Raw genomic sequence first — 25,939 nt, 5'->3', positions numbered from 1 at the left:
CTTGGTCTCTCAGGTAGGTGGCAGGGGCCAGCACCTGCTGCCTCCATGGAGGAGGTTATGGGGCAGCATTAGCAGGAAGTTAGAGCAGAGAACTAAGCAGAGATTTGAACCCAGGCACTCAAGAAGTGACTTCAGCATTGCCCCAAAGGCCCATGCAAGTGACTTTAACAGTTGATTTAGATCTGTGCTCAGTTTAAACATTCAGCCAAAGGATGGCCAATCCACTGACTTTTTTAAAAAAAAAGTTTTAAAAATTTTATTTGTTATGCGAGTTTCATGTATTTCTTATATACAGATTTAGGAACATTGTGATACTTCCCCCACCCTCCCTCCATGCATGCTGCAACCCTTCTTCCTCCTCCCTCTCATTCCTACTCTTAATTTTTACAAAGATCTATTGACTGACTCCTGCCAGTCTCAATGCCCCCAGTCCTCTGGCCTCCAGTGGGTCTGAAATGGAACTCTATGGCTTTGATGTCCCCTTTACTAGGCCCCAGTCCACCCTAAGCTTGTGGTTCCTGTGCCCACTTGGCTGCACGTCAGCTCCATTTAAAGATCAACTCACTCCATTAAGGGAGTTCCAGGGGGAGAGTGGCTGGGTTTGATTCTCACCTCCTGCTTCCCCCACTACTTCAGAGTCAGGCCCAGGCTTCTGGGTTCTATAACAGAAGAACCAGTGAGATGAGGCTGGAATTCCCATGTGGACTTGGGGCTAGGATTGCTGGCAACTTTCCAAATCAGGACATTAATGTCCAAAGCAGTGTTACTGAGCTGCCATCCCAGGACCTTAGAAAATCCCTTTAGGTTATTATGACCCAAGGTTAGGCACTGAGATGTCTACAGAAATTCTAGAGGGCTTCATGAAGATATCTAAATATGATATTTCCATAGACTAGTGGTGCTTTTACAAATGGGTGAGGAAATGGGGATATGAAACCCAACAACCTGCCCAACCGGAACCAGAATTTGGTATTGCACTTTGAACTCTGGTACGAGCCCACACAGTCCCTCCCCCCATCACAGACAGGGCCAGGAACCTGCTGTCTTCCTCCCTCAACCCTCATCCCAGTATATATTACCTACCTGTGGAACTGAGGAGGCCAGTGGCCTGAGGGTTCTGTAGGGCCAGCCAGCAGGGTAGGACGGTGTGGTTATCAGATGCTCAAATCCACAGGATGGGCAGGAGGCTGTGACGAGGACCCATGAGCTTTCCTCAGCTGTGACTATTGTTACTCTATATTTTGAAAAGGGAGGTAGTTAGGAGGCAACAACATGTACCCCAAGCAGATTTCTCCCACAAATTCATCACTCGCAATTCCCTTTTCCATCTCTTCCATTGTCCCATTTAATACCCACACCATCCCTCAACACTGTCTCTCACCCCTTGTTGATTTAAGACTGGGGTTTTAGGAAAGAACTTAGCCTCTTTGTCTCTCCTCAGAGAGCACTAGATTTCTTTTTTAGCTCCTTTCTGAAATTCTGTGAGAGGGACAGAAAATGTTGCCATTACTATCCTCTCATAGGTAAGTCAAAACTCTGAAAATATACCAAGATTTACAGCCTCAATCCATCTCTGCAGTTGTTGGGTTTCTTATTCCTGTTTCCTTGCCCATTTGTAAAAGCACCATTAGTCTATGGAAACATATTTAGGTGTCTTCATGAAGTCCTCCAGATTCCTGAAAACACCTCAGAAATACCGGACAAGTTGAGAACAGAGAGAGATCATGCTGAGCAGGGGTTGTAAATAGGGATAACTGTGTTTTGAGATTGCCTGAAGCTGGCCCAGTGAGCATACATTGCAGGCGTGGGGAAGTGGACATTACAGGCTTGAGCTCACTTTATAAGCTCAGACCCAACTTCCATTGTGGTATTTGGTCCCTAATCAACAATTGGTGAGGCGCTGTCCTCATAACAGCTCCCTGCTGTGTATGGAGGCCTCCTTCACATTTACTCCATTTGGTTCATCCAGAGTGAGAAGTGACTAGATGCCTATGTCAACTGCAGACAAGCAGAAGCAGGATGGGTTTGCTGAAAGCTATAAAACATTTGTCTATGTTTGAAGATTATAGTGTACCACATTCATAGCTTTAGAACTGGGAAAAGGGCCCAGTGAAAGGCAAAAGTTGCTGGCACTCAACAATAAAAGCTGGAGCTTGGAGACAGGTTTATGGTCCACAATGCTCATCATGGAAGGCTTTGCATTGTTAGGTTCACCCTGCAGGATATTTGCACATTTCCTCAATACCAGTGACACAGCAGCCAAGCGAGAATCTCCACAATGATTTTTAACTGGCATTCGTGAGCACCAAAATTAGAGCCAGAGGGAGGGAAATTAAAAAATAGGTTTAAAATTAAAAATGGGAAGTTAAGAGTGGGTAACTGATGTCCCTGCAGATAATACAATGAATTCAGAGAACATACGATGCCACTGCACTGTAGAACTTGCTTGAGGACAGGGACCAAATGGTCATCCATTTCAGCCATCTTCCAATATCTGCTATGATTCTTGGCCCACAAAGTGGGTCTTCTACAAATTTCAGTTCAACAGTAATTTTTGAAGCTATATCCCATGTTCCAACATTGTAGACCCCAGTTGGAATCTCTGGGTTGGTTTACAGTTTGGGGAGATGTTACATACCACAATCGATAGCAATGGGAAATCAGGGAATACTGCCGATCTAGCTTCCACACCCTATTTAGCAGAGGTCATAATGACTGGCTCTAGAAAGCCAATGGCTAAGAGGCATTTTAAGAAACTACAGAGTAGGCAACTAATAAAAACAATGCTTTAAAAGACATGGCATATACTAATGCTCTTTTTAGTCTGAATTAGTTGTAATACTGGCACAGGTTTCATGGATATTTGGTACAGGTAAAATACATCTCCTCATAGAATTCTGGTAAAATGATGATCCACTTAAAAATGGTTCATGATTCTAAGTAGAGGAACTTACATGAAGCTTCATCTCATAGAAATCAGGCATGATTATCAAGAACACAAATGTTGGGAAAAGGAATCAAATGGGTCACTCTTGGAAAGAAAGCCTAGGCAGTACTGAAAAAAGCAGGATATATTCCAGGATTATTGTGTTACTGAAAGAAAGTGTTGAGTAAATTAAGGGAGGAATATAATCAAGTATCACATCGATTCCCAGCGGCAATATTAGTCCAATGGTATGGTAGGTTGATTGAGCTCAATTCTGAGGTTTCAGTTTTGCGAATATATTTCTTTCTCCCACTCCTGGAGGATTTATGATAGCTTTGAATGGCAGTCCTTTAACAAAATCTCCTCTATCCCTGAAGACTTGCTTGTCTCAATTGTTATTTAATCTGATCACCAATTACTGGAGAATAGGAGAGGATGATGTGGATTCAGCAAGGTAAAGAAAGGTGCAGCCAGCTTCATGCCCCAAGCTATCAAACCTGGCTTTCAGAATCCACGTTCTCACGTTCTCACGTCTAGCTCTTTACTCAAAGAAAGAAAAAAAAAATGATAGAATGGCCTGAGGGAGACACTTCCCCATCCTCACTGAAGGCTGCCAAGCTGTCAGTCTATTACTTAGGATCCTGTTGAGAAATTTGTTAACAATTGGAAGAGTTTACTGGCCTGGCCAGTTGTGAAATTTAGCACCCAGTATTAGATTCTTAATATAGGATTAACTTGGGAATTGTGAGTTTCCAAGTGTGGAAAAGGTGAATGCATCCCCTTCTCTGTCACCGCAGAAAAGTCAACAGCCCCAATCTGCATGTGAGTCAGAAGCAGTAAGTGCCCTGCTTAACAGAGTTAACATCCTCCCTTCTCTTCCTTTCCCTTCTTTACAACTTTGACACATTCCTTTAGTCACTCATGTTGTGTTGTTGTGTTTGTGTGTGTGTGCATGTGCAGATAGCTTTCCTGAAGGCCTGGACTCTTGCTAAATGTATGCCTTTCATTTGAATCTGGCATACTTCTCCTATGAAAACGTGTCTCTCCTATCCCAGCACAATGCAGATGTACAGCAAATGTTAGCGGCTGCTGGTTCTTCTAAAAACAGTGATGGGAAATCCAGGCAAAGGATGTGTTGTTTTCGCTACTACTTCTCTTTAAATCTCAGATGATAGCTAAACTGTCAGCTAATTACCCGGTGGGCCCCAGGCTTTCACTGCAGCCTTCTAAAATACACAAAACCCAAGTGAAGGCGGGACGCCATTAGCACTACATAATTGAAGCAAACAATCTATGTGTTTACTCTGCCAGCTACTGACCACCTGCCTTCCCATCCCACCAGGCAGGTATCTATATATAGGATGTCCTTGTTCACAGTCCTGCAGAGAGGGAGCCTCTCCCTGGGGCTTCACCATCTGTGAATCTGAAAGCAGCTCAGCCCGGGACAGCATGCGTCTCCTCTTATTTCAGCTGTTGGTGCTCCTGCCTCTAGGGAAGGCTGGACAGCGTCTGCATGGCAGCCAGAGTCAGAGTCCTCTTTCCCTTGTGCTCTTAGAAAGACATCGCAGGGAGCTCCCCATGGGCAACCAGGAAGAAGCAGAGGATAAGCCAGATCTGTTTGTGGCATTGCCACACCTGATGGGTGCCAGCTCAGCAGGGGAAAGCCAGAGGCAGAGAGAGAAGATGCTGTCCAAGTTTGGCAGGTTCTGGAAGAAGACAGAGAGAGAACTGCACCCGGCCAGGGGCTCGGATGATGAGCACTTCTCACCTGGGATCCAGGCCCTCACTCAGCCAATGGATGGGATGAGAGCGGAGAAATCTCCTCTTCGAGAAGAAGCCAAGAAATTCTGGCATCACTTCATGTTCAGAAAGAGTCCAGCTTCACAGGGGATCATCTTGCCCATCAAAAGTCATGAAGTTCATTGGGAGACCTGTAGGACAGTGCCCTTCAGCCAGGTATGTGTTGTGGGGGATGTAAGCAGCTGGGACAGGTGGAGGGTAGAGAGAGATTGTTGGGCACCCAAGTCTTGTCAAATTCCAGATTTGGTCCTTGGATCTTCATCAAGGTATGATCCTATTCCATAAATTTCTTTCACAGTTTTTCATCACTTCTTGGCATTCTGTAAATGTTGTATGGTGATCTACCCAGAGAGATAAGTAAGACTGTACCCCTACTTAGGACACTGGGAATTTTAGTGCAATCATCAGAGCTTCACTGTAGCTGTATCTTTCATGCTGTTAAAGTATAGGTAAGCAGGTTAACTCCATCTCTAAATAAGGTGAGATACATTAGACGTTCTCCCAAACACTCTTACATCCATGTACAATGCTCTTGATCTCTGTATTTCACACTTAGCTACTTCCTAGGTTTATGAAGGGTTTCTTTTTTTTTTTTTTTTAAAAAAAAAGCAAGTTTATTGAAAATAATACTCAACATGAAAGGGTAAATGCAAAATAAGCCATTGAATTTTCAAAATTTTATTGACATAAAAGATTTACTGGAGTAAATCTGAGGATGGTTAGACAAAAATATCAAGTGTGGGTTTTTGGCAGAGGGTCAGTCATTGAGAAACCTGCATCTCATGTTGCAGTGCCTGTTTGGAGTTGTGGTTCCTCTGCTTCTGATCAAACTTCCTATTAATGTGCACTTTGAAAGGCAGCAGGTGATGGCTCAAGTAGTTGAATCCTGTCAGCCATATGAAAAACCTGGATGAGTTCCAGGCTCCTGGCTTCAGCCTGGCCCAGATCTGGCTGTTGCAGGTACTTGCAGAGTAAATCAGCAGATGAGATATCTCTCTATGTCATTCTGTCCTTTTGCCTCTCTCTCTCTCTCTCTCTTCTCTCGTTCTCCCTCCTTCCCTCCCTCTCTCTTTCTCTCTCTCTCTTTCTTTCTTTCATAGCCCATCAAAACTATTCAGCTGTTAAAATCAAAGCATGTAGCAATTCTCAGGCAAAATTCCCCTTATCATTTCTAGCATTATCCCCTAAATCATTTGGTTTCACTTATTTTCCCATAAGCTTTCAAAATAGAACCTTGATGTGAAGTCATATCTCCCCCCATCTATCTCCTAATTCATGTTGTATTATTTGATTTGTGGTTATCATGATAAATTCCACACCATTAAGGTTCTATTTCTTCCAGTCTTGGAAATTCCCACACATGCTAAATTAAAACTGGGAAAATGCACCAAGTCTTTAAAACTGTAGATACTAAACCAAAAGCAATGCAATGGTAAAGTTTTATAGTCTAGCAATGCTACACAATTAAGCAGGCAGTATTATAAGGCAATTGACTATGCATTGTAGTTCAGAATTCTGCCTGAAAAGGCAAGGACATGTAACAATAACAAGTCAATTATCAAATAATAATGGCTGCTTTGTTGGTCCATATGCAATTATAAAATTGCTTGTAAGAATCAGGCAATCAAATTTCCTTTGAAATCTTTATTTTGAGTTCTACTGCCAATTAAATGAAAATTAAAGCGTTTGACTCATATATTTTGAAAGGCACATTAAACTACATGTGTGAGGTTATGAGCAAAGCAAGAGTGGTGTAACGCATGATAATTTGTAGGCACATACTTGAAACTCTGCTGCATGGGACTTCATGGACTTGAATGCACCATAGGTCCTGCAAAATTAGATAGAATCGAATTCATGATGCTGTAATCCATTATGTGATCAATTTAATAGGTATATATTGATAACCTACTATGCGCAATGCACTGTGAGGAGTAGAAATCAAAGCATGTTACTTATGTGAAAAGGATTGCCAGGAGGACTTTTCTGAGTAGTCACATTCATTAGAGAAAATATCTTATCATTTGGCATTTATGGTATAGAGTAAAATATTTCCAAGTTAACTTTGAGATCTCTGAAAAGATAACCTACTCAATAAAGAGAATTGGGTTGAGATGCTCTTTGTTTATAGAGCTTATCAGTTGAATATTACAAAATATACCTCAAATTAGAAAGTTTTGGAGGTTTTTTTGTTGTTTTGTTTTGTTTTTAACATGCAGAGTGGACAGTGAGAGAGAGAGAGACAGAGAGAAAGGTCTTCCCTTGCCGTTGGTTCACCCTCCAACGTGGCCGGCGCACCGCACTGATCCGAAACTGGGAGCCAGGTGCTTCTCCTGGTCTCCCATGGGGTGCAGGGCCCAAGCACTTGGGCCATCCTCCACTGCACTCCTGGGCCACAGCAGAGAGCTGGCCTGGAAGAGGGGCAACCGGGACAGAATCTGGTGCCCTGACCGGGACTGGAACCTGGTGTGCTGGTGCCGCAAGGCGGAGGATTAGCCTAGTGAGCCGCGGCGCCAGCTGCTTTGGAGGTTTTAGTCTAAATTATTCATTTGTGTATTAAAGATATGACTCAATGTGATGTAAGGGAAATGTATTTTCCTTTTAGACTATCACCCATGAAGACTGCGAAGAAGTAGTTTTGCAGAACAACCTCTGCTTTGGGAAATGTGGGTCCGTTCACTTTCCTGAAGCTGTGCCACACCTCCATACCTTCTGCTCCCACTGTTCACCTGCCAAGTCCACCACAATGCACTTGCAACTGAACTGCACCGGAGTTCCCCCCGTTATCAAGGTGGTGATGTTGGTGGAAGAGTGCCAGTGCAAGGTGAAGACAGAACATGAAGATGGGCACCTTCTACAGGCTGGCTCCCAGGACTCCTTTATACCAGGAGTTTCCACTTAAGAAGTTTTCTCACTATTACCTTTGAAAAGCAAAACCTGAACAGTAAAGTTGCTGATTATTCAGTCTGGAAATGTTGTGTGTACAAAATGCTTTAAGGTCAAGGTGGTTTGTAAAAGCCTTCTTTATCTGAAGTTTTTCATCTATATTTGAGGGACTCAACCTAGCTGATTGCTAAAGTCTTTCTGCTACAGTATTCTGTGACCTATCTTCTTCAAGTGTTAGTAAAAGCCCTCCATCCAAAGAAGGAAAATAAATAAACCCGGCCATCGAAATGATAGCTGATCAGATCACCAGAAAAAAAAAAAAAAAACCAAGAAAGAAGGAAGGAAGGAAAGAAGGGAGGGAAGGAGGAAGGAGGGAGGGAGGGAGGGAGAGAGGAAGGAAAAGAAAGAAGTTGGGGTATTTTTAGGAAGGCTCATACTTGCAGCTGCCTTTGTGACTCAAGCAATGTTTTGACTTCTATTAGATGATGGAGTCTTTCTACAGATGTAAAAAGAAACTTGGTTGTCTCCCTTTTTTTTAATACTCCCCATATAAAGATCTTACTGTCAGTTCTCTGGCTTTGAAGAATGAATATTGATGCTATTTTTAGTAGTTTACATAGGTAAGAGGAAAATTCACAGCTAGCCAAACAAGTACCAATATTATGAGGAAGGAAAAAAGCCAGAGGCTTTAAAATCAATCCAGAGGTGCTCATGAGAATAACCAATAGGTTTCAAAATAAACTGGTGACGCTTTAAAACTGAAACAATTTACAGGTGAAATCTTTATCCACATGTATTTTGGGTTAGATAGTAAGTAAGGTTTCTGTGTTTGTTATTGAATAAAACTCTGTATCACAAAGTTTATTCAGCAAATGCTATAATTACAGGTTCTGACAATATTCTGATGTATTAAATGTTGATATAGGAAACATGCTGGAAAATGTTTTGGCTCACAAATATCTTACAATTTGTTTTTACTCGTTTAACCTGCCTGCTGTCTGTATTTATTTGTATGCATTTATTGTGAAGAACCAGCTTTCTCTAGCTAGTTTACTGTTTCTACAAGTGTTTTTAAAGTCATTTTTAAGAAAATTATTTTAATTATTTGGATACCTTTATTTTCAGCACCCAAACATGTGCGTGTGCACACATACATACACATGCTTCCCAAGTAATGACCAATTATTTTTAAAAGGAAATTAGCTTATATTTTAATTCTATTCCTCTTAAATCACACCATCAAACATAGTGTTCCAAAGAAGCAAATGTATTTATATTTAGTGTATATTATGCAACACATCAATGTAATAGAATATGAGCTACACAGATACACATGTGGCAATTACATCAGAATGTATTATACCCTTTGGTGGTCAAAGACAACCTAATTGGCCAAGATGTGGTCATAAGAATAAAATTGTTAAGCATTAATGATACCCCAGCTGGTCAATATATTTTGGTGCCAAAAGCTATTGAGCAGCTGTCTAGTTTGCAATTACCTAACCCTGATTATGTAAACCTATCTCTGCCAATTGGAATCTCCTTCCCCTCCTTACATCCTTGCAAATCTCTTTTATCTATCCTTGCAAATAGACTCTCAAGCCCATGCTCCAAACAATTATCTGTTTTATTCAAACTTTGATCTGTCCTTCCCTCACATGTAAATTCCAGATGGGATAGCTGATAGTGGTATCAGGGCTTACATTCACAGGATAATCGCATGAACCTCATGAAATTGTCCATTTACAATCATTTTTACTTACAAAAAAAAAAGGGCAATTTCCAATGGTTCCACATAATACACGAGAGCATAAGAAACTGAGAAGACACATGCAAGCATCAAATGTCTATTAAGTGCTACATACATTGCTGTGTCTTCTACAAAAGGTATACAATTTGGTGCTCACAAAAACCCTAAAAGATGGGTAATGACTCTATTTTACAGACAAGGCAAGTAATACTCAGAAAGTTTCAGCAATTTGCCTGAGATTATTTGTAGCCTGTTTTCTATTTGGATTGCAATGCTTGCTCATTTGTTCTCCATCAATTTTGACTTAACTCGTCCCAGTCTCTTCCCCATAAGTCTCAAGCTAATTTCCTTTCACCTTTAACTAGCTCTCCTATCTGAAGGATATTGGTGTTCTCTGGAGAAAGAGAAATGATGTGGAGGCCAGGTTCTCTGCCAGACTTGCCCTTATTTGTTTGGTGTTCATAGCAATCCCCTCATCAATCTTGCTCTCATTTTGCTCCCATATAAAGTAAGGATGCTAATAATTACCTCAAAATTATGATGATGATGAAAGTAGGTAACAGCACTTCAGAGAGCTAAATCCTGTAAAAACTACAGGATCCTGTAAAACTACAAGGGGTTACTAATTCACTCTTCTCCATTCTGACTTTATTCAATACCTTAGCCCCCCATAATATTCTTTATATACTTTCAACCTCCCTTTTATATTTTTGCAAATCTGTATACACATTCATAAAAGTATGCAATGTTATTTTTGTATATGTGCTCCTTTATTCAGAAAGCTTTTATTTGTCTATTACTTTGTGAAGGATACACTTTTGGTGCTGTGAGTATAGCAAGGAACAAGTCAAATAAGATCCTTTCTCCTATAGAACTACGTTCTAGTGGGGGCACACATGTAATTCAAAATCAATCCATTCATTAGTCAATCAAAAGGAAAATTATCAAATGGCTCTAAGTGGTATGCAAAGAATTAAAATAGAAACATGCTAGTGATTATTTTAGATAGAATCTGAGAGGGAGACCTAAAGTTGTTCACTTCAACAGTTTTTAAAATTTATTTTTATTCATTTTAAAGCAGAGAGACCAAAAGACAGACAGGGAGATTTCCTACCTGATGCTTCTCTTCCCGAATGGCTATAATAGCTGGGACAGGGCCAGGCCAAAGCTAATAGCTGGGAACACAATATGGGTATTCTACTTGGGTGGGAGGGACCCAGGTATTTGAGTCATCACCTGCAGCCTCCCAGGGTGCCCATTAACAGAAAGTCTGGATTGAAAGTGGAGCTGAGACTCCAGTCCAGGCACCCCAACATGGAATGTTGGCATCCCAAGCATTGCCTTAGCCATTTTACCAAAAAGCTGCCCATAAAGCCGTACACTTTTTCTAAAAAAAAGTATTTATTTATTTATTTGAAAGGCAGAGTGATGGAGACAGAAGGTCTGTCCTCTCTCTCTCTCATACACACACACACAAAGAGAGATTGAGAGAAATCTTCCATCAATCGGTTCACTCAAATGCCTGCCATGGCTGGGCCAAACTGAAGCCAGAAGCCAGAAACTCCATACTGGTCTCCCACATGGGTGGCAGGAACCCAAGTACTTAGCCCATCATCTGCTACTTCCCAGGTGCATTAGCAGAGAGCTGGTCTAGAAGTGCAGAGTAGCCAGACTTTGAATCAGGCACTCTCACGGAATGTGCTTAAACCACTGCCATATTGCCTACCTCAAACTTACGCACTTTAAATTACATATGTCTATGATGTCTTCTGCAGCAGTTTTCCTTTTTGTTCTCCACCAAAGATGCTGGTTTGTTTTTACAACAGGTTTTATAGGTTTTCCCTATATATTTTATCTTTATGCTAAGCAGCTAGCATTAAGTATTCCCTAGAGCAACTAGTTGACCTAGTTTTGATCATTCATTTCTCAATGTATCCATTTTTGGGGATGGGGATGCCTAACACCAAAGGTTGATACTCTTTACTGGTTACACACTGTCGCTCATCAGCTTTTCTCTCCTCCACAGACTCTAGGACATGCACTGGACTGGAGCAGCCACTTTCTGGAATAATGATGTCCTTCCTGTATGAGACAAAGGGAGGTAACTTCATGAACTCTTTCTTAAAGATTTACTTGGAAGTAACACAGAAGCATTTTTATCCTACTAATCATTTAATTTGACCATACCAAGTCAACTAGAAATTTGATTTCTTTCTTTTAAAAATATTTATTTATTTATTCTCAATTTAGTTGAAAGGCAGAGACAGATCTTGCATCCACTTGTTCACTCCCTAAATGCCTACAACAGCCAGGGCTGGGCCATGTTGAAGCAAGGAGCCCAGAACTCAATCTGGGCTCAACCCAAGCACTCAGCACTTGAGATGTCATCTGCTGCCTTTGAGAACCTGCATTAGCAGGAAAATAGAATCGAAAGTGGAGCTGGAACTCTGATAGGGGATGCAGGTATCCCAAGCTGCAACTTAAGCTGCTACTCCAGACACCTGCCCCAGCAAATCTGATTCCAAAGGAGTCTGGAATTATAATCCTCCACCAAGGTGATGCACGTAGTCCTTTTAACCATTCAATGTAACTCCTAATTAAGAAGGTAATTTTTTCTCTGAATGTTTATAGAAAATGTAGACTGTGCAAGACATTGTGCTAAGAATCTTAGTATATTTAGATAAAGAGAATACATTTCCAGCCACCTGAGGCTTACAATGTAGTAGCAAAGTAAGATATGCAAATTATAAGTCAATAGTAATAGTAACAACAATAAAAGCTGCCAATTAGCCCTTACTGTGTATTCAGGTGTTTTTAGATCCCTTATCTCCTAGAAAGTAGACATAGCATATTCATTTTTTATGTGACAAGGAAAGTGAGAGTCAGAGAGCTTCATTCTTTCAATCCACAAATATTTATTGGCTGTCTAGGATGAGCCGGGTCACTGTGCTGGGAACAAAGAATACAAATAAGTCAGCATATGACTGTTTGAATATAACCCCTGCTTTTAGAAGCCTAACATTCAGGGACAAGTGACTACATTTTCTGTTTCCCACTTACTTTGCTCTGTCGACTAGAATGATGATCTCTCCACCCCCCTCCCCCAACAAGCTCAGACACCACTTCCCCTGTGCGGCCTTCCTTAACCTCAGATAGCTCAGGTTCACCTCTTCCATACTTTCATGGAGCTGCGTACCTTTGCTTCATAGCACACCTCAGTTCCTAATCAGACCCTTGTGTCATCAATAATCACGTAAGCTTCATGAGAGCAGGGCTCATGCTGGGGTTTCTTTCACCATTTTTAATCCATGCCTAGGAAAGGGTGCAGCACAGAGAAGTTTCTCATTAAATAGCCTTTGCATGTGTGGAATGATTAGTAGATATTATACACTGAAGGTGTACCACGTGTCAGTCCCTGTGCCCAGCACTTTGTGTACAGCATTTCATTTCTTCCTCATAAAATCATATGAAGTAGGGAATACAGTACTCTAACATTGTACAGATGAGGATGCTAAGGCTCACATAAATAAACCACCTTCCCTGAGTATCATTGATTGGAAGTAGCAAAAGCAGAATGACTCCAAAGCTTAAGCTGTTTCTGACTAAGCCTCTCTTTTTGCAAAACAGCAAATATAGAAATATATATATATATATGCACATACATAATACATATAAATATATGCATTACAATATATACACATAAAAATGTATATATTGATCAGACACCTGATTCATGCTATAATGTTTTCCTTCTTCCAAATTCATTATCAGTGTCTGTTTTAAGGCACCTACATCAGTGAGGATGTCTTTTTAAAATTTATATCCAAATAGCTAACAGACACATGAAAAAATGTTCAAGATCACTAGCAATCAGGGAAATGCAAATCAAAACCACAATGAGCTGGTGCCGCGGCTCAATAGGCTAATCCTCCACATTGCAGCACCAGCACACAGGATCCTGTCCTGGTTGCCCCTCTTCCAGGCCAGCTCTCTGCTGTGGCCAGGGAGTGCAGTGGAGGATGGCCCAAGTGCTTGGGCCCTGCACCCCATGGGAGACCAGGATAAGCACCTGGCTCCTGCTATCAGATCAGCGCGGTGCGCCAGCCACAGTGCGCCGGCCGTGGCGGCCATTGGAGGGTGAACCAGCGGCAAAGGAAGACCTTTCTCTCTGTCTCTCTCTCTCACTGTCCACTCTGCCTGTCAAAAAAAAAAAAAAACAAAACAAAACAAAAAAAAAAAAAACAAAAAACAACCACAATGAGGTTTCACCTCACCCTGGTTAGAATGGCTCACATTCAGAAATCTACCAACAATAGATGCTGGAGAGGATGTGGAGAAAAAGGGACACTAACCCACTGTTGGAGGGAATGCAACAAAATGGAGGAATCTGGAAAACATTATGCTGAGTGAATTAAGCCGGTCCCAAAGGGACAAATATCATATGTTCTCCCTGATCGGCGACAACTAACTGAGCACCAAAGGGGAAACCTGTTGAAGTGAAATGGACATTATGAGAAACAGTGACTTGATCAGCCCTTGTCCTGTTGATGAACAACTTAATACTTTATTCCTTTTAGAATTTTTTCTTTGTTTTGTTCTAGTACTATTGGTTGAACTCTGTAATTAACACACAATGATTCTTAGGTGTTTAAATTTTAACTGAAAAGTGATCCCTGTTAAATATAAGAGTGGGAATAAGAGAGGGAGGAGATGTACAATTTGGGACATGCTCAATCGGACTTGCCCCAAATGGTGGAGTTAGAATCATGCTAGGGGATTCCAATACAATCCCATCAAGGTGGCAGGTACCAATGCCATCTTACTAGTCCAAGTGATCAATTTCAGTTCACAATTGATCACACTGATAGGTATAAGAGTCAAAGGGATCACACAAACAAGACTAATGTGTGCTAATACTAACTGATAGAATTAAAAAGGGAGAGAACGATCCATCATGAGAAGCGGGATACACAGCAGACTCATAGAATGGCAGATGTCCTAAACAGCACTCTGGCCTCAGAATCAGCCCTTAAGGCATGCAGATCTGGCTGAAGAGCCCATGAGAGTATTTTAGGCATGGAAAACCAAGTCACTCTGGCCAAAAAGAAAAAAAAAAAACAAACACTAAATGAAAGATCTCTGTGAGTGAGATCCCAGTAGAAAGAACGGGGCCATCAAAGAAGGAGGTACCTTTGTCTGAAGGGAGGAGAGAACTTCCACTTTAACTATGACCCTGTCAGAATAAGATCGAAGTCAGCAAACTCAAAAGGCTTCCATAGCCTTGGCAACTCATGACTAGAGCCTAGGGAGATTACTGACGCCATAAACAAGAGTGTCAAATTGTTAAGTCAACAACAGGAGTCACTGTGTACTTACTTCTCATGTGGGATCTGTCCTTAATGTGTTGTCCAATGTGAAGTAATGCTATAACTAGTACTCAAACAGTATTTTACATTTTGTGTTTCTGTGTGGGTGCAAACTGTTGAAATCTTTACTTAATATATACTAAATCAATCTTCTGTATATAAAGTTAATTGAAAATGAATCTTGATGTGAATGGAATGGGAAAGGGAGTGGGAGATGGGAGGGTTGCGAGTGGGAGGGAAATTATGGGGGGGGGAAGCCATTGTAATCCATAAACTGTACTTTGGAAATTTATATTTAATAAATAAAAAATTTATATCTTGATTTTTTTTTAAAAAAACCTACTATTTCATTTTATTTCAAAGGTAGAGAAAGAGAGAAAGAGAGACACAGAGAGAGTGACTGAGCTGAGAAAGATCCATCTGCTGGTTCACTCCCCAAATGCCTGAAATGGCTAGAGCTGGGTTAAGATGAAGCTAGTAGCCCAGAACTCAAACTGGGTCTCCCATGTGGGTGACATGGCCCCAAGCACTTTGAGCCATCCCCTGCTGCCTCCTAAACTGTGCATTAGCAGGAACTTGGGATTGGAAGTGGTACCAGGACTCGAACCCAAGTAATCTGATATGAGACGTGGGTTTCCCAGCATGTGCCACATGCCCATGCCAGTGAGGATGCTTTGAATTATAATACTAGGAAACACAATTCAGAATGTATTAAATAATAAAGGGATTTATGAATCCTTCTCCAACAGGAACTTGGGAAAGTCAGGTTTCCACATTGGAAACAGAATGAATTTTAAATTCTCATCACTGGGTCTTCTTCACATTGTCAAATCTAATATTCATACTCAGGAGTTTGCAGTGGTGAAATGGGTGAGTAATAACACCCTGCGCAAAGGAATGGACTTTCCTGTAATACTAGTTTTCCAAAGCCAGGCTTCATAATCCACCCACATTCTGGAAGAGTGCTCAGATTTTCGTGCTATTACTTTCCTGCCTCTTGGTAGGCTTTGTTCCTCCTCCTTTCCTCCAAAAGAAGCAATCATCAGTGACTCACCCATGGGTTGGGACTTGGGTTAATATTTCTCAAGGAAATTATCACAGCTTCCCCTTTTGTCTACCAGCTAAGGGAAGCACACCTCTTTCATGCCCAATTGCCAAAGAACAAGACTTTCCAGTAAGTATGTTTTCTAAGTCATCACATCACAGAAAGGAAACCTGTTCCCTCCCCGAACTTTAACCAAGAACTAGGTGGCAAGTTAAATGGACAGACCAGCCCATTTCACACTCCAGCTCAAGTAAGACACTCAAAGGATGCCCCTTGCAAGAGCCCTAGGGCCCATATGATTGAATAGCATCTTTGAGAGAAGTAATGTCTTGGTACTTTGGGGGAACACGAGAACACAGTAATTGAAGAGGCTACAAAGATGAAGATATTAGTGTAAGAGTCTCTACACCCCATTTTCCTGCTGATCCTCAAAGGAAAGTGTAAGTCCTGGCATAGCTCTAAGGAAAACTGTAAAGCAGGTGGAATTTTCTTTGGCATCAACTTTTGCTTCTTTCTGCCTCTGATCTCACCTTCAGGTTCCCTTCCCTTTGCTTGTTTGATTGAAGGATATTACAATTGTTGACAACTTCCCAGAGTTCCTAATTCAAATCTACTCATTTCTCTAGCCTACTGATGTATTAAGTCAGCTAACATTTATTTGGGTCTATTAAGTGTAAGACACTGTGCTTGCTCATTTGGGTACCAAAATGGCGATGACAGGCTTCTGCCTTTGTGAAGACAGGCTGTGTGTGGCTGAAGAGTTAGAGGTGCATTCTCTAGGCACCTGTTTCCTAACTGTGTTTCTATATTAGAATTGTCTAGAAGCATTTAAAATAGAGAAGTTCTGTTCCAGTGGCTTGAGGGGTAGTTGGGTGTCAGGAGACACTGGTCATTACGGATGTCTTTTTTTTTCAAGCTTCACAGGTAATTTTGCTGCAAGGTCAGATAACGAGGAGCTGGGAGATCAGTGAAGAATTCTAATCCCAAGGTTTCTGATTACTTGCTCAGCTTTCTTCTCTAAAGAAAATATTATGCAGCTCCCCTAACCTTTCTTGGTGCTCCTGTTGTCTTTCACTAAAACGTTCTTCCAAGTTCATTAGGTTTCTGCTCTTTGCAATTAAGGAGTAACATTACACCTACCCAGTTAACTCAATTGCATTTTTTTGGTCCAGAGGAAATATAAGTCTTTAACGGATTTGCTTTCTCTTCCCCAAACAAGTTACCCTTTTGATCACTTGTATTACCCTTATTCCTTTAAATTTACAATTTAACTTTATAATTCAATGACTGTCAACTACTATTGTGTCTACAACTTGCTTCAAGTGCTTATTAGCAATGCCTCCTTCTGGGTTCTATACCCAGGGAGTCTGATTCAGTGGGCTTAGGATATCCCTAGGAATATGAATTTTTCTTTTTTTCTTTTTGAATATTTTCAAACATACAAACAAGTTGAAAAATATGGGATCAAGGGGTAGGCATATGGCACAGCTCTTAAGACGTCTCTTGCAATGCCCACAACCTGTATTGGAGTGCCTGGGCTAAAATGTCAGTTCTACTCCCAGTTCTAGCTTCCTACTAATGTAGACTCTGAGAAGCAACAGGTGATGAAGTAGCTGGGTGCCTGCTACCCGTGTGAGAGACAGAAGTGAGTTTCTGGCTCCATCGCAGGCATTTGGAGGAGTGAACTGATGGGTGGGAGCTCTCTTTTTCTCTGTATAAAATTATGAATAAATAAATAAATAAAATATAATAATAAAAAATTAGTACTGAGAATATCGTACTTTTCATCTTCATACAATTGTTTCCATTTTGCCATATTTGCTTTATCTCTCAACTTATATGAATGTGTGAATATGTATTCAACACATATTTTTATACTGTTGAACCACATGAAAATAAATTTCACATATTCTGACATTTTATCATTAATACTCCAGCATGCATCTCCTAGGAAAAAAGTATGTTCTACATAATAAGAATAATGATATTACCATCACTCCTAAGATGAACAGAGTTTCCAAAATAGCTCAGTATTTGCATTTTGACAGACACTTTCTGGCTCTAATTTTCTCAAGCACAGTGGTGGAAGTTGGGGTGGGCCAATGGAGGAGATCTTGAGAGGCAAACAGGACTTAGGGACAGCCCAAATCATTCTCAAGTTAGTGCTGGGTATATTGCACTCAGCAGTTTGGAGAAAAGTCCCTTCTTGCCAGAGTGCCCATTCCACTTGAGACACAGCCTCAGCCAAGCCAGACAGGTCATAAAGCCCCTCAGATGCACTCCTGCACACTGGATTTGATAAGACAGGTGAAATCCTCTTTCCTAAGCTAGGCATCTGGAGAAATAAAGTCTTTCTGCCCTCATTTCCACAATAGAAAGCTGTCTGATGATGGTGCCACGAGGCATCTCCATCATCAACTACCCACCCTGGTTAAGCATACATGCTCAGTCAGTGGCTCCCTGCTGTGCTTAAAGAGTTAAACTGTGGCTCAGCGTCTTGCTCTAAGGGAGCCCTAAGAAACAGGGATCATGGGAGTTGTAGTGTGATACTTCCGTATACTCTCTGATACTGACGCCATCAAACAGCAACAGCTGCTGCTGCACATGACGTAACTTTAACATGCTCTTTTAATATTTGCAGCGTACTATAAAAGATTTCATAATGACGGCTGGTGGTTCTTGGGGCAATTACTTAATGACAACATAACAATGATCATATCACTCGAGGAAAGAGTCTCTCAGATGCTCACTTTCACAAATCAGGCCTGGGGTTGATTACTGGGTGCAGGACTTTGTTAACCTCAAGATGACCCCATATTATTATTGGTCCACATGATTCCACACAGTCCTAGTCTCAGGTTCTTCCAAGATAGCAGAAAGTGGCATAAGAGAAGGAGGTGTGAACAAGGGGGTTGCTTGCTAGAACCAGGGGGCACTTGGGAGTGACCTTTTGTTTTTCTAACGTAGTTACAATGATTGTTACTCCTTGACTAAGACAGCCAAGAATAAGGAGACCAACAGAAATGTGTGCCTGTGACAGTTTGGCAAGTAATGTTCAAAGTCTTAATAATAATATTCAAGGACTTAGTACATTCAAAATGCGGTCAGTGCCTTCTCACTCTTTGACCATTGACTCCACTGAATTCCTCAGTTGTGATGGCCTTCCTCGGGGTGTTCTTCATCACGGCAGTCCAGCCCATATTACTTATAGAATTTCCTGAGGCATCTCCGCTTGCTGTTGTATCCCTGTCAACCATATTTTTACCAGCTACGGCTGAAACTGTCTACTAGGGTACTAGAGGGTGTCAAAAGGTGAAATGCCAGGCAGCCAAAATGTTTTCATCTACCCCTACTGGATGTGGATACCAGGAACTCAAGGCAAGTCTGCTGAATTAATATATTTGGACACCAACAAAAGTTAATTCTCCATTGTGTTTTGAAGGTATAAGATGGAATTCTTTTTATGACCTCTGGCACCTGGATTTTCCTCAAAGGACACGCAGATCTGTTTCCCAAGTGCACATTATCTCACCTGAGTGCTCAGACCTGTCCCTTGCAGCTCCTTCATCTCCTTTCCCGGAGCTGAGCATTCTCCTCTTTCCTTTCCCTTTCTGTGGGCTCAGCACTTGCTGTTCTTATGTCCACACAGACAAGACAGGCGCCATTAATTTTAAACTCTACTTTCTGCCTCTCTGCTTCAAAACCTCCCACTTGATTCTAGCTCTTTTGCTTCTGCCTTTGGGATTTAGTAATTATGTATTCTAGCAAAAAACAATGCTCCTATTTGGACTTTTCATTCTACTGGTATTCTGGCTCCATACTTTAAGTTCCTAATTCTATCTTTCTCTTCTCTTTTTGTCACCTTGTGTTGGAGACAAACCCAGGCTTCCTCATTCTAAAATACAAACTGGAAGCAAACAACTCCTTTTATTACCAACTTCTTGCAGCAATCATCTCATCCTACTTCCTCTGTTCCCAGATAACTTACTCTCTCTTTAAGGGGCCAAGTAGTAAAAGTTCACTCTGAGTTCCCCAGGAACACTCTAGTCAAAATCCAATGGTCTTTTCTTAAACCTCATGATCAACCTTTTTCTCCTTGCCTGTACCTCATCTAGAGACTCCTCTCCCTTAACTTCTGCAAATCCTTCAGTGTCAGCAGTGGATGAAGACCAGACCTAGTCCCTTCCCTAAGGGCTTGCACTCTGCTCCTTCCTTTGTACTTTCTAGTTTCATCATTCATTATTTCAGCCAACCCCTGAACACCTATGATGGATCTGGCATTATGGGAAGCAATGGAAAGGCAAGTACAAACAAGACTGGTTCTGTTCTAGGAATTTTTTTTTTTTTTAATTTCAATGAGGCTGGGGCCAGTGCTGTGGCGCAGCAGGTTAAAGCCCTGGCCTGAAGCACCAGCATCCCATATGGGCACTGGTTCTAGTCTTGGCTAATCCTTTTCCAATCCAGCTCTCTGCTATGGTCTGGGATAGCAGTAGAAGATGGCCCAAGTCTTTGGGCCTCTGCACCCATGTGGGAGACCTGGAAGAAGCTCTGGCTCCTGGCTTTGGATTGGTACAGCTCTGGCTGTTGTGGCCAATTGGGGAGTGAACCAGTGTATGGAAGACCTCTCTTTCTCTCTCTGCCTCTCCTCTCTCTGTGTAACTCTGACTTTCAAATAAATAAAATAAATCTTTTAAAAAATGTTAATGAGGTAGAAATTTGGGGGACAGCAAGACATAAAAATCCAGTGAAAGGGTTTGATGTACTCTTATTTCTTAACCAAAGCAATGTTTAAGTCCTATTTAGATGTTATTTACACTGTTTTTAGCCTTCTTCCTGTAGATAACAGTAATAACAGGTGCTGAGTCATTTCTTAAGCCAGATCCAGGTCTAAGTGCTTGATGTATATTGATTGCTTAAATCCTTATATAGTCTATGATAAGCACTATTATATTATCCTTCCTTTTAAATATGAGGACAGGCAGTCTTTCTTTTCTGTATTCTTTTCTGAGGTCGAGTTCCCAATCATCTGCAAGGCAGAGATTTTCAAACTGACATATGGCGGCCCTAAATAGGCCTGCTGCTTGCTTGTGTACGTAAAATTTTATCGTTGTATAGCCCTGCCCATTCATTTGCATATTGTTTAAGGGAGTTTGGCTGTATAATGGCAGGGAAGAATTGCAGCAACAAAAACTTTTAGGCCCACAATTCCAAAACTATTCCCATTTGATCCTTTACAGAATGTGTGACCCCCTATTCAAAGCATCCTAGACCCTCAAGTTGGTATTTTCATGTGTCAGAATGGGCAGGAACAGAGATAAGGCCTTTGATCTTATAACCAAATCCCTGCAGATGGGACCTTGATAACCTCTCTTATAAAGCAGAGATTTCTGATCCTTTTTATCACCCATTCTTCCTGTACCAGAAATTGTGGGCCAATAGTGAAACCATTTACAGCCTCCTTTGCCTTACTTATCTGAGTACAGTGTGACAGAGTTCTCTGTAAGGTATTAATGGGGCTATACACATTTAAAGGGCAAGCAGATTAACAATAGACAGGGCATTGGTCTAGAAGTTGGCAGGCTGTTCTTGATTGTGCCTGTGTGAAATAATAAGCAGTATCTTAGAGGAAATGAGGGAGGGAGCCTTGACCTGCCTTTTCTAAGAACATTGGTACTTTCTAGTAGTTTTCATAGCTAATTCCAAAGGCTCTGCATCCACAGGAATCCTCAAAAAGCATACAGGTAGGGTTTCTCCTAGAATTTATGGGTCTGGAGCTCAAAAGAGAACAGGGCTGGATTTATTGACTTGGAAGTAATGGGAACATCTAGATGCTATGAATCATTTTTTTTTTCCTATTGGATCCTTAAAAGTACTATAGTTGTTTCGAAAGATTCTGTCCTTATCTCTCTTCTCTTTACTATGTCCTTTCCTTGATGACCTAATGCACTCTTTTTTTTTTAAAGGGCACAGGAATGATCTGCCCTAGTTGTGTGTGTGTGTGTGTTTTAAGACTTATTTATTTTAAAAGACAGAGTTACAGAGAGAGAGAGAGTGAGAGAGAGACAGAGACAGAGACAGAGAGACAGAGAAATCTTATCTATCTTATCTTCCATCCGTAGGCTCATTACCCAAATGGCAACAATAGCCAGAGCCAGGCCCATCCAAAGCTAGGAGCCAGAAGCATATTCAGTGTCTCTCATGTGGGTGTGTTAGGTAGGAAGTCAGATATGAGCTTATACATGTGTAACAGGCCATATGTCCAGCATATACATCTGCATCTCAAAGTCATCCTGACAGTGTTTCAGGGGCAGCCTGGTATTCGCATCCTGCCCTGCCCCCTTCTACCTGATAACCTGCCAGGTGGAGGTTCCTGCCCCTTCTGCCCTACAAATCTTCCACAATCTCCCAGATGCAGCCCAGTATCTGCATTTCAAATACCCTGCTCTGGATCCCCATTCTCCAGGGGGTCTTGCTCACCCTTCCTCTACGCTCAGGATGGCATGGCGCCAGCTAGCTTTCCTCCTGTCTAATACCTTCAGGGGAAAACTCAGAAGTTTTTCTGTTTACATCCAAAAAGCCCTTTGTTCCAAGAGGAGCAGAGGTGGGGAAGAAAGATCCATCTCCTCAACCCCTGCTCCCCCCAACCCCCCACCCCGGCCTCAACCAGCCCTCTGCCTCTCTGCTGAGTCGTCCGCCTGCCTGGCCAGGTGTAATCTCTCTACTCAACCATGTAACCTCGCTCCCCCCAACCTGAAGTCCGAGCGACTGGGCACTCTCTCAGGTCCTGTCTGGAGAGGTGCCCATCCGTTCTTGCGGATGTCCCTACCCTAATAAACTTTGCTACCTTTTACTTTCTACTACTCTATCTCATGCCTGAATTCTTTCTTGCGCAAAGACAAGAACCCTGCATTTTTCCGGTAACAGGTACACTTGGGCCATCTTCCACTGCTTTCCCAGGCACACTAGCAGGAAGCTGGATCAGAAATAGAACAGCCTGGACCGAACCGGCACCCATATGGGGATCAGATGGCAGCTTTACTTCACCTGCTATGCCACAACGCCAGCTCCCACATCACAAACTTAAGCTTGCTTCCCTAGCTCAATCTCACTTTATCTATTGCTACAACATTTGTCTCTTTCTGCTGTTTTCTTTACAATGAAATTTCCTAATGGAAATCTCACTCAACTTCTGTCCTTTATGCAAAAAAGCTGGCATGACCAAAATTGCCCTATTTAAGAAAAATAGGTTTTTTACATTTCACCAAAGCAGGAATTTTTTTTTTTTTTTACAGGCAGAGTGGACAGTAAGAGAGAGACAGAGAGAAAGGTCTTCCTTTTGCTGTTGGTTCACCCTCCAATGTCCGCCGCGGCTGGCGTGCTGCGGCCAGCTGACCGCGCTGATCCAAAGGCAGGAGCCAGGTGCTTCTCCTGGTCTCCCATGCATGTGCAGGACCCAAGCACTTGGGCCATCCTCCACTGCACTACCAGGCCACAGCAGAGAGCTGGCCTGGAAGAGGGGCAACCGGGACAGAATCTGGCACCCCGACCGGGACTAGAACCCGGTGTGCCGGCGCAGCAGGTGGAGGATTAGCCTAGTGAGCCGCGGCACCAGCCTGCTGAGCTTATTACTGGGAATGGCAGGTACTTGACTGTGCCATTGACACAGAGAGGGAGCCTCTTCCTGGAGAACCATGACTGAGTCCTGCCAATGGGAGGATTTCAGCATTACATAGATTGCTAAAACCTAATAAGTGAGAGACTACCAGAAACAAGCCTGTAGTCTGACAAAATGAGATTGATTGCCTTGCAGCAGGGGAGGGCACTCCTGGACAAGAGGGAACAGAAAGGTATCTTTTGTGAATGAGGCTCTAAGGAAAGCAGGCATCAATTTTTGATTGATTCTTGCTTTAATTTTTGAAAATATATTTTATTTTTAAATTTTATTTTAAAGACAGATATCTAGAAAGAGATCTTCCACCACTGTTTCATTCCCCAAATGTCTGCAAAGCTGCCAGAGCTGAGCCAGGCTGAAGAAGGAAGCCAAGAACTTGATCCAGATCTCCCATGTGGGTGACAGAAACCCAACTACTTGGGCTATCACTGCTGCCTCCCAGGATGCACATTAATAGATAGCTGGCATCTGGAGTAGAGCTAGGACTCACATCCAGGCACTCTAGTATGGTGTGCAGGTGTGCCAAGGGTGCCGAATGCCCACCCCTGGTTGTTGCTTTGAGGTGGGATTAGGAGAAACAGGGAATTAACTAGGCACTGGATGCTTTCATGAGGTGAAGATGACTGAGCAATTGGGAATATCAGTAAAAAATGAAAATAGCAAGCTTCTGGAGCGTGATTGGTAAGAAGTCACTAATCACTCAAGGGAGGGGTTATTACAGCATTTTACAACTGCTGCATGACCTTGACAGAAACAAGATTTACTATTAACTTCACAGCTGGCTTCATCTGAATCTGTCTTCCTAGCCTGATCAGTGGCAGGGATTCCTTTCTCTTTTCAGTTCTAGCTGATTTTCACTCTTTCAATCCCAAATGAGTTTTAACTTTTTCATTGTCCTGGTTACCAAACTTGCCTGAATATTCATCAGGATACGTTTCCCCACTGGACATTACCAACTGTTGGAATCTTAAGTTCATCTTGATTTAATAGACACTTCTAGAGCAAACAACAAGCAGCGTTTAAAAAATCAAAGGGGAAGCGATGCAGCTTCAGCAACAGGTTACAATTAAGGATATACAGAACCTTCTACAGTGCCCCTCCACGCAGCCTTTTGATGATGCCACTGCTCTCACTAATGGAGTTGTCTCCAGGTCACAGCAGGTCATTACCCTTCTATAAAAGTTTAAGTGCTCCTCATTGGAAAAACCTGATTTTTGAGGCTTAGCATACTTTGTCCATTTCTTTCTATGTCCCTCTCCATCTCTCCACATACAGTACATGTGAGCCACGCCAGAGGAATCTTGGCACTTTCATGCCCTCATGCTCTTGCCCATACTTCCCTCCTATCCTAGAACTTCTCATGTCCCAATCAAAATCCTATTCTCATGTGCCTAACTCGAGAACTTTTCTCCATGAAGCAAACTTGATCCAGCTTGTTGAAAGCAGTAACTCCTTTAGCAGTCCCAAAGCACTTTGCTTTTAATGCTACTTAGCATTGCTTTTGTTTTGTCTCCTAAGCAGGCAGTGGTTGCTGAGAATTTTCCTCAATTTTTGAAAACAATAAAATAAATTCACTTCCTCTCTAGGGAAAGTTCTTAGTCTGGTGTTCATGGTTTCATCACCATCCTCTGGAGGTGTGGGAAGGGAAGGCAGCTGGGGAAACTTTACAGAAATATATATATGTTATATGTATATATATATATGAACATGTTTATATATTTGTGTGTGTGTGTGCACTTTGCCGGGAAGAAGATCCACAGTTTTTATCAGATGCTCATAGAAATGTGCTACCCAAAAGAAGTTGAGATCAACTTCTAGAGTATTAGACTGTTGTGGAATGGGCACCATGCCACTCAAACAGATGGGGGGATGACTATAAGCAACCAAGAAATCATGAATGTGCATCAAATGTGGGTGCTTAGGGCATGGTACCCAGCTGGGCAGGTGGAGAACGCCATCCACCCAAAGCTGCCAAGGGCTATTAGCCAGTACTGATTAAATTCTGGACTGCACTGACTTTTGGAAATTGCAGTAACATCCAGTCCTCTGTAGTCACAGCAGAGCAGCACTGTAGTTGGCTGAGTCTATCCACATAAATGCTTTGATTGTGCCTTTGTTCGGAGATACGTCGGCAGTGGCAGAAAATGCTATTTGTCTACTTCTGAAATCCCAAATAAATACAAAGTTGATTAATAATCATGCTTTAGTCCATCGCAGGCCAGTGAAGTAGACCAGAATTCTGTAAGGATAGACTAGTGCATGACATGCGTCTTCTTTCCATCCTTACAGTAAATAGAAAAAGTCTTCAAAAAATGACCTGATATGGTATCTTCTCTACACCCTCATTGTGACACAGGTGTCTGAGTATATCAATGCAAATCATTTACCATGAATGACAGAACTATATAACTTGACTTTCAGTGTAGGGGATACACAGGGCTTCTATGAGAACTTGTAACTGCCCATTCTCAAAAGGCTCATGATTTTGAGAATG

General features: G+C 41.9%; 1 protein-coding gene across 1 annotated transcript; it reads left to right on the top strand.

The window, feature by feature from the left end:
• Window positions 1–3,968: 3,968 nt before the first annotated feature.
• On the top strand, window positions 3,969–7,900 carry CER1 (cerberus 1, DAN family BMP antagonist). Its single transcript, XM_002707983.4, has 2 exons — window positions 3,969–4,882; window positions 7,332–7,900. The coding sequence occupies exons 1-2, from the start codon at window positions 4,220–4,222 to the stop codon at window positions 7,626–7,628; spliced, it is 960 nt and encodes a 319-aa protein (XP_002708029.2). The 5' UTR covers window positions 3,969–4,219; the 3' UTR covers window positions 7,629–7,900.
• The last annotated feature ends 18,039 nt before the right edge of the window (window positions 7,901–25,939 follow it).

Source organism: Oryctolagus cuniculus, chromosome 1 (genome assembly GCF_964237555.1).
Source record: "Oryctolagus cuniculus chromosome 1, mOryCun1.1, whole genome shotgun sequence".
NCBI classification, from domain to species: Eukaryota; Metazoa; Chordata; class Mammalia; order Lagomorpha; family Leporidae; genus Oryctolagus; species Oryctolagus cuniculus.
This window is presented reverse-complemented; position numbering and strand designations above follow the sequence as displayed.